We start from the raw sequence: 15645 nt of genomic DNA, 5'->3' as shown, positions 1-15645 counted from the left end.
AATTGAATTTAATAAAATTATTTAAAATTTTTTAAATAGTTTAGAGGCTTATTTGGGTATTATATTAAAATAATAATATTATAAATAAGAAAAAAACTTTTGATTTATTTGCTTTATTTTTTTTCTTCTCTTCATTCCAAATATATAATATAAAATTTCAAATATTTAATTTAATAATTAGTACATAATTTTTTAAAAAATAAATTCGAATAATTATTTTGTAAATTTACATATATGTTGTGTAAATGCTTTGGATTTCAAGATTATTATACAGTAACTTAATCACGCGGCTAGATAGATGCAAATGGAGCACAGCTGGACGATATGCGCAACTTGGCCCACCTTGATGTGGGACCCACCGCTCCCATATGAAATATTCCAAAAGGGGCCTCAAAAACTAAAATCTTCAACTCCACGCTCATAAATAAAACCACTTTCTGGTTCTATTTTGGAAACCAGAAAGCAAAAACAACGCGTTTACGCGTCACCTAATCTGCTCCTCCCTGTGATCGCCTCCCTTCCTCTGTCTGTGCATCATGATCTGTCATCCGATCATCAAAGCCTCTTTTAGTAATATTTTAACACATTTAGGGGTGTTTTTGTCATTTTAACATACAACTGAATTGAGAAAAAAAAACTATACTGCTACTGCTAGTAAATTCAACGTCAATGCAACTAACAAACTTAAAAATAATTAACCTTCGAATTCAGACACTAAAACTAAACTAAAAACTCCAACTTCCTAAAAGGGTGGTTCAGTTTTCTGGTCCTTTAACCTGCTCTCTTTCTTCACTTTCTCTCGCCCAAAACAAACAACGGCCTCATATATCTCCGTCGCTGTCTTCTCCGATTTGACTCCGTGAGTTCTCTAGTCTCTTCTCTTGAGCTTCCTCAAGGTAAATGGCTTGAAAGTCTCTTCTTTTACACATCTTTCATACGCAACCTTCTGTCTTTCTTGCATTCTTTTAGATATCTATCTTTTTGAGGTTTTCTTTTTTTAATCTTTTTGAGGTTCCTAGCTTGCCCTTTGGATCTGAAATCTTTATGCTCTTTTAGCTAAGGAATTCTGGGTTCCTTTCATATTTTCAAATTTTTTTTTTCTGAAATTAAGTCTTCTCTGTCCCGGATCTCGCATTGTGAACTCCATTTGATTTGTTATTTGAGTTCATGAGGAACTCAGCTGGTCACTCCTTTCCCATGTCTGTTATCATTTTCGCCTCCTTGTTATTTCAACTCGTCTTAGCTGCTGATTATGTGCCAACTGAGAAAATTCTCCTAAATTGTGGTGAGAAGTCCGAGCTGACCGATGACGATAACCGGAAATGGACTCCGGATGTTGGTTCCAAGTTTTTGGTGGGAGGTGGGACTAATTCTGTCCCTTCCCAAGCTGCCACGCAAGATCCCGCGGTTCCTGAAGTTCCTTATTTGACCGCCCGGGTTTTTCTCTCTAACTTCACCTATAGTTTCCCGGTAGTAGCTGGTCGGAAGTTTGTTAGGTTGTATTTCCATGCTAATTCGTATGATGGCCAGAATGCAACCAATGCTTTGTTTTCAGTCACTTGTGGTTCCTATACTCTTCTTAAGAATTTCAGCGCTGCTCAAACAAGTGAAGCTTTGAATTACGCCTTTATTATCAAGGAGTATTCCATCAATGTGGATGGCGACCATTTGAACTTGACATTTAGTCCCTCTTCAACTCCTTCAAATGCTTATGCGTTTGTCAATGGGATTGAGGTTTTGTCAATGCCTGATATTTACAGCAATACCGATGGAATAACGATTGTGGGTCAAAATAATCAATTCACCATTGATAACAGCACAGCGCTTGAGAATGTTTACCGGTTGAATGTGGGTGGAAATGATATCTCGCCTTCTGGTGATACAGGTCTGTTTAGGTCTTGGTATGATGATCAGCCATACCTTTTTGGGGCAGCATATGGAGTTTCAGGAGCTGCTGATCCAAATGTCACTCTTGATTATGGAACCACGCCCACTTATATTGCACCAAAAAATGTGTACGCTACTGCTAGAGCTATGGGGCCGAGAGCTGAAATAAACATTAAGTACAATTTAACCTGGATGTTCAGTATTGACTCTGGATTCTCTTTCTTGGTTAGGCTCCATTTCTGTGAGTTTACGGAAAACATCACTAAGATTAATCAGAGAGTGTTTGATGTCTTCCTCAACAATCAGACTGCCGAAACTGGTGTTGATGTGATTGCCCTGGCAGGTGAACAAGTTGATGTTCCTGTGCATAGGGATTATGTGGTCCTTGTTCCCGGAGGGAGTCCACAGCAGGATCTTTGGCTTGCATTGCATCCATCCACAAATCTAAAGCCCCAGTATTATGATGCAATCTTAAATGGCGTGGAGATATTCAAGATAAGTGATTCAAAAAGCAACCTTGCAGGGCCAAATCCCACCCCTGGTCCAAAACAAGGTGTAGTCGACCCATCATTGGCTTTGCCATCTCATCAAGGCCATTCGAAGAACCAGAAGGCAATTATCGCTGGGGTAGTCAGTGGTGGAGTGGTTCTAGCTCTCATGGTTGGTTTCTGTGTTGTTGCTGCTTTACGTCGCCGTAGGCATGGAAAGGATACGAGCACAAGTGATGGTCCATCAGGATGGCTTCCTCTTTCTTTATATGGAAATTCACACTCTGCAGGTTCAGCAAAAACAAATACGACAGGAAGCTATGCATCCTCCCTTCCATCAAACCTTTGCCGCCACTTCTCATTTGCTGAGATCAAGTCTGCCACAAATAACTTTGATGAGGCTTTACTCCTTGGGGTGGGAGGTTTTGGCAAAGTTTACAAGGGAGAAATTGATGGTGGGACAACTAAAGTTGCAATCAAGCGTGGCAACCCACTATCTGAGCAAGGTGTGCATGAGTTCCAGACTGAGATTGAAATGCTTTCCAAACTCCGACACCGCCACCTTGTTTCATTGATTGGTTACTGTGAAGAGAACTGTGAAATGATCTTAGTTTATGATTATATGGCTTATGGAACATTGCGTGAACATCTGTACAAAACCCAAAAGCCTCCTCTGCCGTGGAAGCAAAGGCTTGAAATATGCATTGGGGCTGCCCGTGGTTTACACTATCTCCACACTGGTGCCAAACACACTATTATTCACCGGGATGTCAAGACAACAAACATTCTTCTGGATGAGAAGTGGGTGGCAAAAGTTTCTGATTTTGGATTGTCAAAAACTGGCCCTACATTGGATCATACTCATGTGAGCACTGTAGTGAAGGGTAGCTTTGGCTATTTGGATCCCGAGTATTTCAGACGGCAGCAGCTAACTGATAAGTCGGATGTCTATTCTTTTGGGGTCGTCCTCTTTGAGATCCTTTGTGCTCGTCCAGCATTGAACCCTACACTTCCGAAGGAGCAAGTGAGCCTTGCAGAGTGGGCTGCACATTGTCACAAGAAGGGCATCCTTGATCAGATTATGGACCCTTATCTGAAAGGGAAGATAGCACCAGAATGCTTCAAAAAGTTTGCTGAGACTGCAATGAAGTGTGTTGCTGATCAGGGAATTGATAGACCATCTATGGGTGATGTTCTGTGGAACCTAGAGTTTGCTCTGCAGCTACAGGAGAGCGCAGAAGAGAGTGGCAAAGGAATTGGTGGAATGGACATTGAGGAGGGGGCCTATGATGTAACCTGTAAAGGCAAGAAAGATCCTAATGCATCCCTTGGTTTTGATGCTAATGTGACAGATTCCAGGAGCAGCGGTATGAGTATGAGCCTTGGTGGTCGCAGCCTAGCTAGTGAAGACTCTGATGGGTTGACACCTAGTGCTGTTTTCTCACAGATCATGAACCCTAAAGGGCGTTGAGATCAGAAGTGCAGAAGTGATCGCATTTGGCAAGAGCTCAGCTCAGACAGAATCCAATAAGCTGATGCGCTTGCTGTTGTTACTTGACCCACGGAATCAAAATTTGGCTTTCGTTATTCGTATTCATTTACTTACTGTTAGCATAAATATATATTTTTTTTCACCCCTTCACTCGATATGTTTTGATCAAGTCAGTTGTAATTTGTATCTAAAATTTCCTGAAAGAGTGTAAAAAATAATGTGTTGCACTGTCATTTGCACTTAACTGGTAGTCCTGCTTTGTTGTGTATTTGGCAATGTATGCTGGTTATGGCATATGCCTATTTCATGGTGCAAAAACAACCTACCATTGTTCCCATTTGCTTGATGGTTTAAAACAAAGAGGGAAAGAAGGCCTAAAAGAACACTAACTAAAGCAATGTGGTGTAATCCCATGTGCGTGGGGTCCTTGTTAGGTTGTTAGATTGTCCATGACAGTGACAAATTGATTGTTTTTGCCCAAATATTTTAAAATTGGAGAGAATATTTTGGAGCAGCTGGCAGTGGCAGCAAAACGTGGGATAGAATTAGCGTAGAGAGCTGTCTATGACTTTTGTATACGGTGCCAAATGAATTTTTGAATTATAGCGTTTTGATAGGCAAAGTCCTTTTTGGTATCAAAGTTTATATTATCGGATGATGTGGGTAGGATTAGGTATGAGCCCTTTGTTTAAAAGATGACGTGCTAGTTGCACGTATTCCTATTAAAAAATATTAATCTAGAATTTCTATTTGCCAAATAAGAAAATATTCATAATGCTAAGCTCCAACCGTTCTCTCTCCAAATTAAAAATGAAACAAAATGCATCTTTAAATTTCATAGACATTTTTGCACAAGAAACGAACTTACAAAATTAAGGAAGGTAATGGATATTTTATGATTGAAATTTTGTATTTTTTGATTTGCTATATTAAAATTAAATGATCTGATATAAAAACTATGTTTTAACTACGTCAGAACAAACGATTAGTTCGATCTATTTAGTTTTAGATATCTCATAATCAAAGTAATCAAATTTATTTTTTAAATTAACCGAAATCGAACTGAATTGTTATTATAATCGAAAATTGAAATAATTCAATTAATTTAATTTGATTTTTGAAAACTGAACTAAGGAAGCTAGTTTGAAACTCAAAATTTTGGTTCCCTAAAATGAAACATTTACAATTAATTCTTTAATAGAAAAATAAAATTTTGAAAAAAGTAAAATCACTTCAATATTAAAGTTCGATGAAAAAAATTCTTAATCGAAATCATTTAATCATAATAATCAAATCTTTTATAAAAAAAATCAAATTTTAATATTCAAATTAACAGAATATTTGAACTAATAAAAAAAATTAATCTCACTTCAATTCGGTTGGAGTCGATTTACATTTGCACACGCTAGTTCTAACCATGAAAGAAACCAAAAAAAAAAAATTTGAAGGATTACCATGAATGGTGCGCAAGTTACACCCGTTTTTGGGGAAGGGGAGATGTTTTTGGGGGGTCCACACGGATACGGTGAAGGAGGTGCCGCCACTTGTTGCGCTTAAAAGCGGAAAAAAAGGCTACATGGGTTTGAGTGATTGGATGGTCGAACATGGCTTCCACCACCACCACCACCACCACCCGCTCCGAAATTTGACCTAAAAAACCACATCAAAACGTGGAATTTTCTTCTAATTCTGTCGGGAAAAGAACAAATAAAAAAAAATTCAAATCCGACTTGAGAATTAAAGAAGACTGAATCAATGCTGCCTTTTCTAGTAAACTCGGACCAAATGGAGTTGGGAGCTTGATTGAATTATTTAATTAAAAGGAGAAATAGCGTATGGAAATGGAAATGCGTTCAAACGAAAACAACTCTTGCACTTGGGATGAATGTTGCGTTGAAGAATAAGGGGGGAAGAGATTCCCAAGCGGCAAGGACCAGGTCATTGATTACAAGGCCTTCTGAAGGAAGAGGCGTTGATGCAACCAGATAAGGTCATATTTACATGACGAGGCCAAAAAGAAAAAAAAAAGAATAGTATTTAATTTAAATACACAAAGACAAGTTTAAAAATTACATGCAACCAACCAAAACTCACAACACCACAAAATGTTCACCGGGAAGAGTAAGCTGCGAAGCAGGAACCACCATAAATTGTCATTGCCCAGAATTGGCCGCCGAATCTAAAATGGCAGTAATCTTCTTCTGCAACTCCGGTTTGTTTGCTCCAACAAGCTTGTCAATTTGCTGCCCATTCTTAAGAAAGAAGAAGGTAGGAGTAGCTTTAATATCCCACGAAGTGCTGAAGTCCTGCATCGCACAAACACATGTACTTTTCACCAATCAATTAAAATACTTCAACAACACATGGAAATACACACTGTTTCTTTCTTTATAAATTTATCTCCTTGTGTAGCTACATGGGAGACCCATTGACCTTGACAATCCCCATCATATAAACCCTAATTTCCCTCTAGGTTGTTTTGAACCAAAGATCTCCAAGATACCAATATCAAACTGATGGTCTGCCCCCCCGGGATCCTATACTTATTTACTTATTTGCTACTGAGTGCATGGCTACGATACATATATGCCTAGCCAAATTTGTAACGCAAAGCGGACAAACTTCTTGCGGCAGCAAGTTCCACTAACAGTACTAAGAGAAAGTTAATTTTCAGGATATGGTCCACAACACTCGACTAAGTTGATGTCTCAATTATATATTCCCCTAGCTGCACAAAATAAATAAATAAATAAAACAAGAATACACACTCACACTTATGTACAAAGAGGGACTGGGCAGATAGATATCACAAAATACTTTCCAGTACTTACAGTTAGTTCATCAACATCAATCAACAAGAACATAAGAGATGGGTATTTCTCTGAGAGCTCGCAAAAAAACGGTGCAAGCATTCTACAAGGTCCACACCATGCTGCACTGAAGTTTGCAATTACCTGATAAACCATTGCACTTCAAACCTTAGATAAATCACAAATTCTCAAGTAAACATGTTGCATATGACACAGATGAGTGAACAAAGAGCAAGTAGTCTTTCCAGGCACAAGCAAATGAAAGGAGAAAGGAAGCCGTAAAGCAGCAGGATACAAAAAAAAGACTCGTAATGATATTTTCATGCTTATGAAGCCACCTCATCAATGTAAACCAAAAAAATTTGAAAAATGTGCAGTCAAATTACAGAGTAAGCCAAACTTTTGCTGGGCCTCATCCAACTTGAAACTCAATATAAGATAGCCAGAATAAAATAAAATCATAGAAAATTTGTATCTTCCTGTCAAGTCATTTTTCCAATTATTGAGATTATCTCAAATAAAAATATTATAAAGCTTTTCCCTAACCAAGATTTAGTTATTGTTGATGAGACTTTCATGATGAACAATCTAACATCATAGATGTAGCTAATCACATATAGAATTTTCATGTGTGAGATCATAACAGAACAGCTAGGTATTTATCTCCAAAGGGTATAGAAAGTAAGATGTAATCAAAAGATAAATAACTTCACTCATAACACAAAGGGAAGTTTGAGAAATGATGGCAAGAATCCTGTACCAGAGTTACTACTGCACTGTTATCTTGACTGAGTAGAAAGTGATAAAAAACTTACAATCTTGCCATCTCTCTTCGCTTCAGACAACTTCTGATCCCAATCCTCTTTGGAGGTAACAGGGCATACATTCCCACCAACAAACTCAACATGCTGGTCTGAATCAGCTTGATCAGACTGAGCCTACAAGCATCACAGGCATCATGAATTCTCTTAATACAGCTTTATCAAGGCAAAAATGAAAATCAATGCAGGATTTTGTAAAAAATCTTGAAAAGAAAAATTGAATAGACTAAATTGTGATGTTTGTTAGTTAAAAGAAAACAACATTATTAAAATCACTACTGTTTAACTCATCATAGTGTTCTGAATGGTGTTCTCAGAGTACACCCCATTCTCCAAGGAAAGACAGTAGTATATTGAGGCACATCCTATAAGGTATAAGAGTTGTCGATTAGTAACTGTTTGGTAAATGGTAAGACTTTCGGCAACCTTAAAATTTACTAATATGTTTTCTATTAGTTTGACATGACTAGTAAGACTTTTACCCTTTTACATTGCTTTTTATAATACGTAGTAGCAATAACAATGGCCGCCCACCATAATGATCCATGTGTTCTTTATTTACTCTTCCCCCTTTTCATCAGTATCTCTATTTAGGTGAGTAATACTATGTATACTAGATAATTGCAATGCGTTTTTGTGTAATTGCATTTTTAGCTACATTAAACTATTGTCATTGATATTTATAATAGATATCCAGAATAACTTTTATGGAATTTCATTCAAATTTATTTAGTATTTTAAATTATTAATATACTTCACTATTTACCTTAAATTTTTTATCAAAAGAATTACTTTTAAAGGGCTCATGTCATGCCTCAATACTTTGAGGCTTAAGCCTCACCTCTCAAGAGGTAAAACACCTTGCCACACTTTCCTCTTTTAAAACATTAACTAGTAAATGCTATCAAGTAAGAGAGCACCAAAAAAAAAACCAACAAAAAATTTATAAGGCAAAAGAAACTAGAAAACCAAAATCGAATCATGAGCTTTGTTTCTGTTTGGTTCAGCTTGGCACCTTCCGTTTTTTAGTTTGGTATTAAAACTTGAATTTGACCAAACTAAACTGAAGTGAGAGTTGTCACCAATTTAAATCCTTATTTTCTTTTCTATAAATATATGTGAATTGTTTTTTATTAATAAAATTGCAAGTAGAAACCCAAATAAAATTGTTGCAAATTTAAAACCATATTTTAAAAGTTCAAAACAAGGATCTGAAACATGAAAATTTGGTTCGGTTGTTTAACCTATTCCATTTTGTTTCAGTTTTTAAATTTAAAAAAAAAAACCAAATACTTTGATTCAGTTTTTTTTTTTTTTTTTTCAAAATCCAAAACCAAATCGATATAGAACATGAAGAGAAAACATGAGGAAAATACTGATTCAAGGAAAGGGAAAGAAATTAAGAGACCCATAGGGAAAAATCAACTCCAATAACGCAAATCTCAATCCTTAAAATTCCAATAATTCATAAGAATTCAAAGCAACCAAAAAAATGAACCAGCTTAAGTACTTGTAGGACTGAAACAACATAAACAACTTTATGAAGGGAAAAAAAGAAGCAGATTGAAAAATCAAACTTATTAAGGACTTTGTTAAATTACTTCTTTTTTTTTTGTATTTTTGCAGGTGTTATTGTAGTCTCTAGAATTCAGCAGATTTCAGGGTTATTTGGTATTTTACATTTATAATAATAGCATTAGATTAGGTTTTCTTTCTTATCGAAATTTTGAATATTTATTGTGAGATTTCCCCTGGTTCAATCACTTCGTTCCCAAATTTCCTCTATTTCCCCCATGTTCTTCTATTTCTTTCCCTTTCCCCTCTATTTTCACTTTGATCTGTATTTCCTTCTATTTCCCCTCTCTCTTCTACATGACAAAGCAAAATGAATACACCATTACATAATTACCCTCCAAGACTACATTGAAATAATATGGATAATGATGTAATGAATCATGCCTTCAATCAGACTAAGACAAAAATTTATTCTCAGAAAGCTATGAAAAAGAAAGGAGCATAAACAGGTTCCCATAGGACAAACTACGAAATATAACGATATACTAAACAACTGAACAAAACAAAATTGAAAAAAAAAATCAATTTATGGTCTGTTACAAACATTAACAGATTGCAACAATATAACACATAAAGGAACAAAATCCAATAGCTACATAAGAACATAAATTGATTCGGTTTCCGAGAAACAGAAGGACCTCCACTATTCTGCTTCTCAGGGTTCTTTCTTGCATTTTTAGTTTTCTTAAAGCTGTGGACTAGTCCTCAGCTCTTCATTGCTCCTTTAACTCAAACCAACTAACACACCCAATGTAATGGAAGTAAAAGTTTAACAAATTTTAATTTTAAAACATTTCAGACTTTTTCTAGTTTCTTTAATCAAAGATTCATGGTAGAAGATCCATATTTACCACTCTACTTAGGTAAAAAATCAAATTTACCATTTATTTTTGAACGGGTGCAATTCTACCACTATATTTTTTTAATTTGATTCACAACAAGTCAAAAGTTAATGGTAAAAAGATATTATATGAGAATATGAAAAAGTATTCCATGGAATATTCTAACTTTTGAGCATTTTTAATCAAATTAAAATGCACAGTGATAAATTGCACCTTCAAAGCTGGACAGTAACTTTGATCTATCACCCCAAGTAGAGGGGTAAATTTCTACCTTCACCCAAGATTCATTACATTTTGGCAAACAAAATTCTCTCATCTCATACATGAAGTGATTTAAAAGATTAAATTTCATGTTCTTCTTGTAGTACAGTTAATAAAATTATCAAATTTTATTCACCGATAGCAAAAGAACTAATATAATAAATGCAAGAAAGTGAAGGAACAATAACAATAATAATAACTCTTAGGCAAGAAAGAAGGAAAGAGATGTTAAAGGAAGCAACAACATGTGCTATAAAGTAACTGAACGAGCTATAAGCACTTACCTTAGTGAAGCACTGTCCCATATTTCCTAAATTGCCAAAATACGTGTTGTAGCAATGTATCAGCACCCTGAAAGTTGGAAAGGTATCAAAGTCCAGAACTCTCAGACTAAGCCAATGGAAAAAACAATTTAACCCATCACTTCATTTATAGTAACCAATCATTAAAGCAGTTAAATAAAATCCTTCTACTTCAATACCTGCAACAAACTTCAAAAGGCATAGTAGCTCTAGTTTTGCCTCGTGAACAGTCCTTTCATAAAATTCTAAAGGATTTATTTAAATAAATTCTGAACCAAAGTAACAACAAATGAAATCTAACCGTTCATCTAGCATGGTTTCAATTCAATAGTAATATGATCCTAAAGAAGGAAATATTTTGGATATCAACTTTAACAATCCATCAAAGTCCAAAAACCCACTGCTTTTGTTAATCCGTTGATGAAACCACTGGAAGAAGAAAGGAAAAAGTCTCTCTAGACTTAATCATTGCCAGCTTTTTCTAAAAAATAACTATACAAGTTCACCTTTAGATTTAGAAAGTTAGAGTAGATCCTGTTTTGCAAGCCCAGAAATTATGGATATTAAAAATCAACTCCTTCTACTTGCTTTCTCAAAACTTTTCCATAAAACAAAAGAAAATATCCAAAAATGAAAATCCTATAGGGTTGAGCAAATAGTCGAAATGGAACAACAATTCCGACATCATACTGGCATATAGACATGGCTATTTTACTTAACTTATCAAATTATTAAGCTTTAATTCTTTGAACCAAGCCTTTTGCTTTTAACAAAAACATAAAAAGAGTAATCTGCAAGTCCTCTATACACATAAGCCAAAAAGGAAAAAAAAAAAAAAGCATATTTTACTGAGCAAAAAAAAAAGGAAGTCCTCCATAAATGAATTTAAAGTGATAGCAAAAGCAAATTAGGAATGTAAAGCACACCATCAATTAACTCATACAAGAATGAACAAAGCACAAGTTAATTTACCAGGAAAAAATTAAGCGAGTGATCCACGATTAGATGCGCCTTAATTGATGCTTCATTTGCTGTTGAAAGACTCTAATTACGACCAGATATTTAAAAACCCTGACCAGAGAGCTTAAAATTTGGGAGTATTAGAAAAGGTTTTATGATTTTTTGAACACTGAAATTTCTGAAAAATCAACAGACGATGGGCAAAAAACCCCAGTACCAACGAACAACACAGAGTCAGGCGTCGGACGACCTATGCCGTGACCGTTTGATCTCTGCCTTTTGACAAACAAATTACTTATTTGCCCACAAATTGGGAAATGTTAACCGTTGTGAACAGGGTGATTACGTCAATTTGCATACGTTTGATTAATAAATTAACAATTCTTTGTTGTTGCCTCTGTTACCAATGAAGGGACCAAATACTTTATCATCGTGTTGTACAACTATACAACTTTTTGTTTTTTCTTGTTTTATATATATTTGGATTATAACAGTGAAATTATCGAATTTGGAACATGAAGAAAAGTTTTTTCCTTTTATTTGAATCAGAGTATGACCCGTATGCTACACACGGGCCTTTTTGCACCCTCTCTTTGCTTCAGCATCTTTTCTTTATCTCTTTGTCTTTCTACGTGGTCAATTTTGACCTCTTTGCACTCTCTCTCTTAAATTATAAAAAAAAATTATGAGAGAGAATTTTTTTCATAAGTTTAATTTAAAAATATTATTTTTTAATTTTAATTATTTTTAGTTAATTTTTGACATAATTTAACAACAATACCCTTTAAATAATTTCAGATAAATTAAAATGATTTCAGTTTTCTCTATCTCGCTATTTAGATAAAAATTTTAAAATTAAATATCGATTTCTCTATTTGGTCAAATACTATCTATCTCACCATTCAAAGAGCAGAGATGACATCAAACTCTTTTTTATTTTATTTTATTTTTTTGGATGGTGGATCTTGGGGTTATCAACGGGATAAACAGTGATTTTGTTTTTCTATGGTGATTGCATGCAACATGATGAATGTGGTAACTAGATGCTTTCTGGTGATGACTTGCTTTGAAACATGTGCTGCGATGGAGATGCTTGTGTTGATGAGTTAGATCGGATTGGTTAAGATGATGGGCTTAGGCAGAATGAACAATTAAGGCATGTTTGATGGGTTTTATAATGGTTCACGATTTTGTTGTGTCTGGGATTGAAATGATTGCTAAGCATGTTTGCTGGGGATTTTGATTTTTTTTATGAGATTTTGAGTTGAAATTGTTTCAGGAACATTTTGTCAAAGGAGTATATTTTGTTTTTGCATAAGAAGAGTGAGCAAGGCTCTCCAGATAGGGATATATTTTGTCTTGCTTTGGGGGTTATAGAGTTTTGTAACCTATCTTTTATGAAATGCACAATTTCGTGGTTTAGCAAAAAAAAAAAAAATGTGTTTTAGGTTCTTGAATTTATTGGTTTATTCATAGAACTCCAAAGTTGATGAGTTGAAATTTATTAGACTGGTTTTTAAGTATGCGAGATTGATTTTTAGGTATTGCGTGACTTAATCACTGCGTGACTGATTTTTAAGCATTACATGATTGATTTTAGGCATTGTGTGACTGATTTTTAGGCATGACGTGACTGATTTTTAAGCAATGCCTAAGTCACGCAATGCCTTACTAACTAGTCACGTAATGCCTTACTAACAAATCACGCAATGCCTATCAACTAGTCACGTAATGCCATATCAACCAGTCACTCAATACTTAAAAATTAGTCACGCAATGTTTAAAAATTAGTCATGCAATGCTTAAAAACTAGTCACTCAATGCTCAAAGTCAATCACGTAATGTCCAAAATCAGTCACACAATGCTTAAAAACTAGTCACGCAATGCCCAAAAATAAAAAAAACTATTGAATTCTGTTTAATAAGATCAACAATTTCAAATGATGCACCATATTTCATTTAACAACATAATTAACAAATATGCCTACTTGACAAAGAATGCTCAAAATGTTCAAAGGTTTTTTTTTTCATATATCAAAAATCACTTCAAAATGCTTAAAAATGCTCAAAACGCTCAAAAGTTTTCTTCGTGTATAAAAAACTACTAAAAAATGCTCAAATGCTTAAACGTTTTTTTTTCTGATTAGGAATACTCCAGAGATGAATAGTTTGGCGAGGAAGGCTCAAAGAATATAAGTCGATTTGAGGCGCAAACGTAAACATACTTGACATGTTAATAGGTTTTGGGTTAAGACGCGAAGCCAAATAAATGAGTCAGTTTTATTAAGGATAATTTTGTCCAAATTTTAATTCTCTTTGCTAAAAACAGTTAAAATTATAGGGAAGCCTATTGTTGGAAACGTCTATGTATGTGGTCCATTTAAAAAAGAACCTTAAATTATATATTAAAATTATTATTTGATATTTTATTAAAAAATTTATAATTGTGAAATTCGATGAAGAAAGAAGCTGAAGAATTTAGAAAATATCTAGAAAGGAAAAGTCGAATCATTTTTTGTATATTATTCACATTATACTGAAAAATTTGTACAGACTCTTGTTTTTATATATAGTGCTAAGTCTCTATTTTATAATTCAACAAGTCAATATTATGTGCATTAATGATATAAAGAAAAACATTAGAATACAAATTGTATATAAAATACTATACCTCTATTACCCCCTCAGGTGGTATATGAATATCTTCTATGCTCAACTTGCTCTTTAAAAAATTGAAATTGAGATGGATGTGAACAAATCTGCAACTTGTTCCTTAGTACCAATGTGCTGTGGATTGATAGTTTCGTCTTATACTTTATCTTGTATAAAATAACAATCAATCTCAATATGCTTAGTTCTTTCATGAAGAGTAGGATTTTTGCATATATACAAGGCTAATTGATTATCATAGTACATAACTACTGAATCTTTGTAACTGGTGCCAAAATCATGCAATACATAGATAAGCCATAGTACTTCACAACAAGCTAAAGCCATTGCACTATATTCTGTTTTTGTGGAGCTGCGAGCTATAATGGATTGCTCCTTAGACTTCTAGCTTATTAGAGAATCTCTAAGAAATATTCCAAAGCTAGATATGGATCTCCTAGTGGCTTTAGATCCAACCCAGTCACTATTTGTGTTGACTTGAAGCTATAGATTAGAGTTTGCTAATAGTAAAATGCCTTGACCTGAAGCTGATTTTAGATATTTTAAAACTCTATAAGTAGTTGCAGATGTGTGACTCGAGGCTTATCCATGTATTAAAAAAGATATTTAGAGCTATCAATATGGTTTGGCTTGGCCCAACCTAGCCTAAAACCTTGTGAGTTGAGAAAATATGAGTTGGGCCGAGCCAACCCATTTTTTACATGGGCCATTAAAACCCTAACCCAACCTACCCCTTGTTAGCCCATGGGTTGGGCTAAGCCACTCCACTTCTTTTTTTAAAAAAAAAAACATTTTTACGATTCTACCTAACAAACTCCATATCAATAAAATTGTTCCATGATTTAATCCATAAATTGAATGATAAAAACATGTTACAAATAAATAAATTACACCCAATATAAATAAGCAAATAAATTACATCAAACATAAATAAAGTTTCAATCTTTAACACAAATTACCATTCCATAAACATAAGTCTATACCCAAATATATAGAAACTTTAAGACTCATTATGTCCTCCTCAATCCTCATCTTCAAGCGAAACATTTGAATTTTATTTGGACAGTAATGATGTCTCAAGGTCTGAATTAATATTAATTTATCATCTAATATTCATTGTCATAAAAGAAAAAGAGATAGTAAGTTTCAATCTTAACTAAAATTATTAATTTGGCAAATAAGATTAAAAATATTGAAATATATAAAATAAGCAATACCCTTGGTAACTAAATTATTAATTTTATATAGATAAATATATAAAATTATTAACTTAATTAAAATTATTAATTTTTTTTTCTTTTGACTCGCAGGGCTAACCTATCCCAACCCAGGACAGCCCACTGATCAGATGGGCTAGCCCATTTAGGCCCAGTTCTAATGTTAGCTTGAATTTTCAAACCCAAATCACCCCATTTTCAATAAAACAATGGATCGGCTTAATGGGCCAAGCCCATTTTGACAGGTCTAAGCATTGCACAGCATGTTGTATTTCAACTATGTTATCGGATATTATTTGTTAATTTTATGATTAAGTTGT

The 15645-nt window shown here is 34.3% G+C and overlaps 2 protein-coding genes across 2 annotated transcripts; one reads left to right on the top strand and one right to left on the bottom strand.

Annotated features, from left to right (window-relative positions):
- The first annotated feature begins 705 nt into the window (after positions 1–705).
- On the top strand, positions 706–4111 carry FER (Malectin/receptor-like protein kinase family protein). The gene has a single exon (XM_007033429.3). It carries the CDS (start codon positions 1168–1170, stop codon positions 3844–3846), a length of 2679 nt encoding a protein of 892 aa, XP_007033491.1. The 5' UTR covers positions 706–1167; the 3' UTR covers positions 3847–4111.
- A 1632-nt stretch (positions 4112–5743) lies between these two features.
- On the bottom strand, positions 5744–11672 carry TH9 (thioredoxin H-type 9). Its single transcript, XM_007033428.3, has 5 exons — positions 11451–11672; positions 10461–10527; positions 7493–7615; positions 6699–6821; positions 5744–6173 (listed from the first exon to the last, which is right to left on the bottom strand). The coding sequence occupies exons 2-5, from the start codon at positions 10479–10481 to the stop codon at positions 6021–6023; spliced, it is 420 nt and encodes a 139-aa protein (XP_007033490.3). The 5' UTR covers positions 10482–10527; positions 11451–11672; the 3' UTR covers positions 5744–6020.
- Between the last annotated feature and the right edge of the window lie 3973 nt (positions 11673–15645).

The sequence above is a fragment of the Theobroma cacao genome, chromosome 4 (genome assembly GCF_053813885.1).
Source record: "Theobroma cacao isolate CCN51 chromosome 4, ASM5381388v1, whole genome shotgun sequence".
Lineage (NCBI taxonomy): Eukaryota > Viridiplantae > Streptophyta > Magnoliopsida > Malvales > Malvaceae > Theobroma > Theobroma cacao.
The sequence above is the reverse complement of the archived record's forward strand: the minus strand, read 5'-3'. Positions and strand labels throughout refer to the sequence as shown.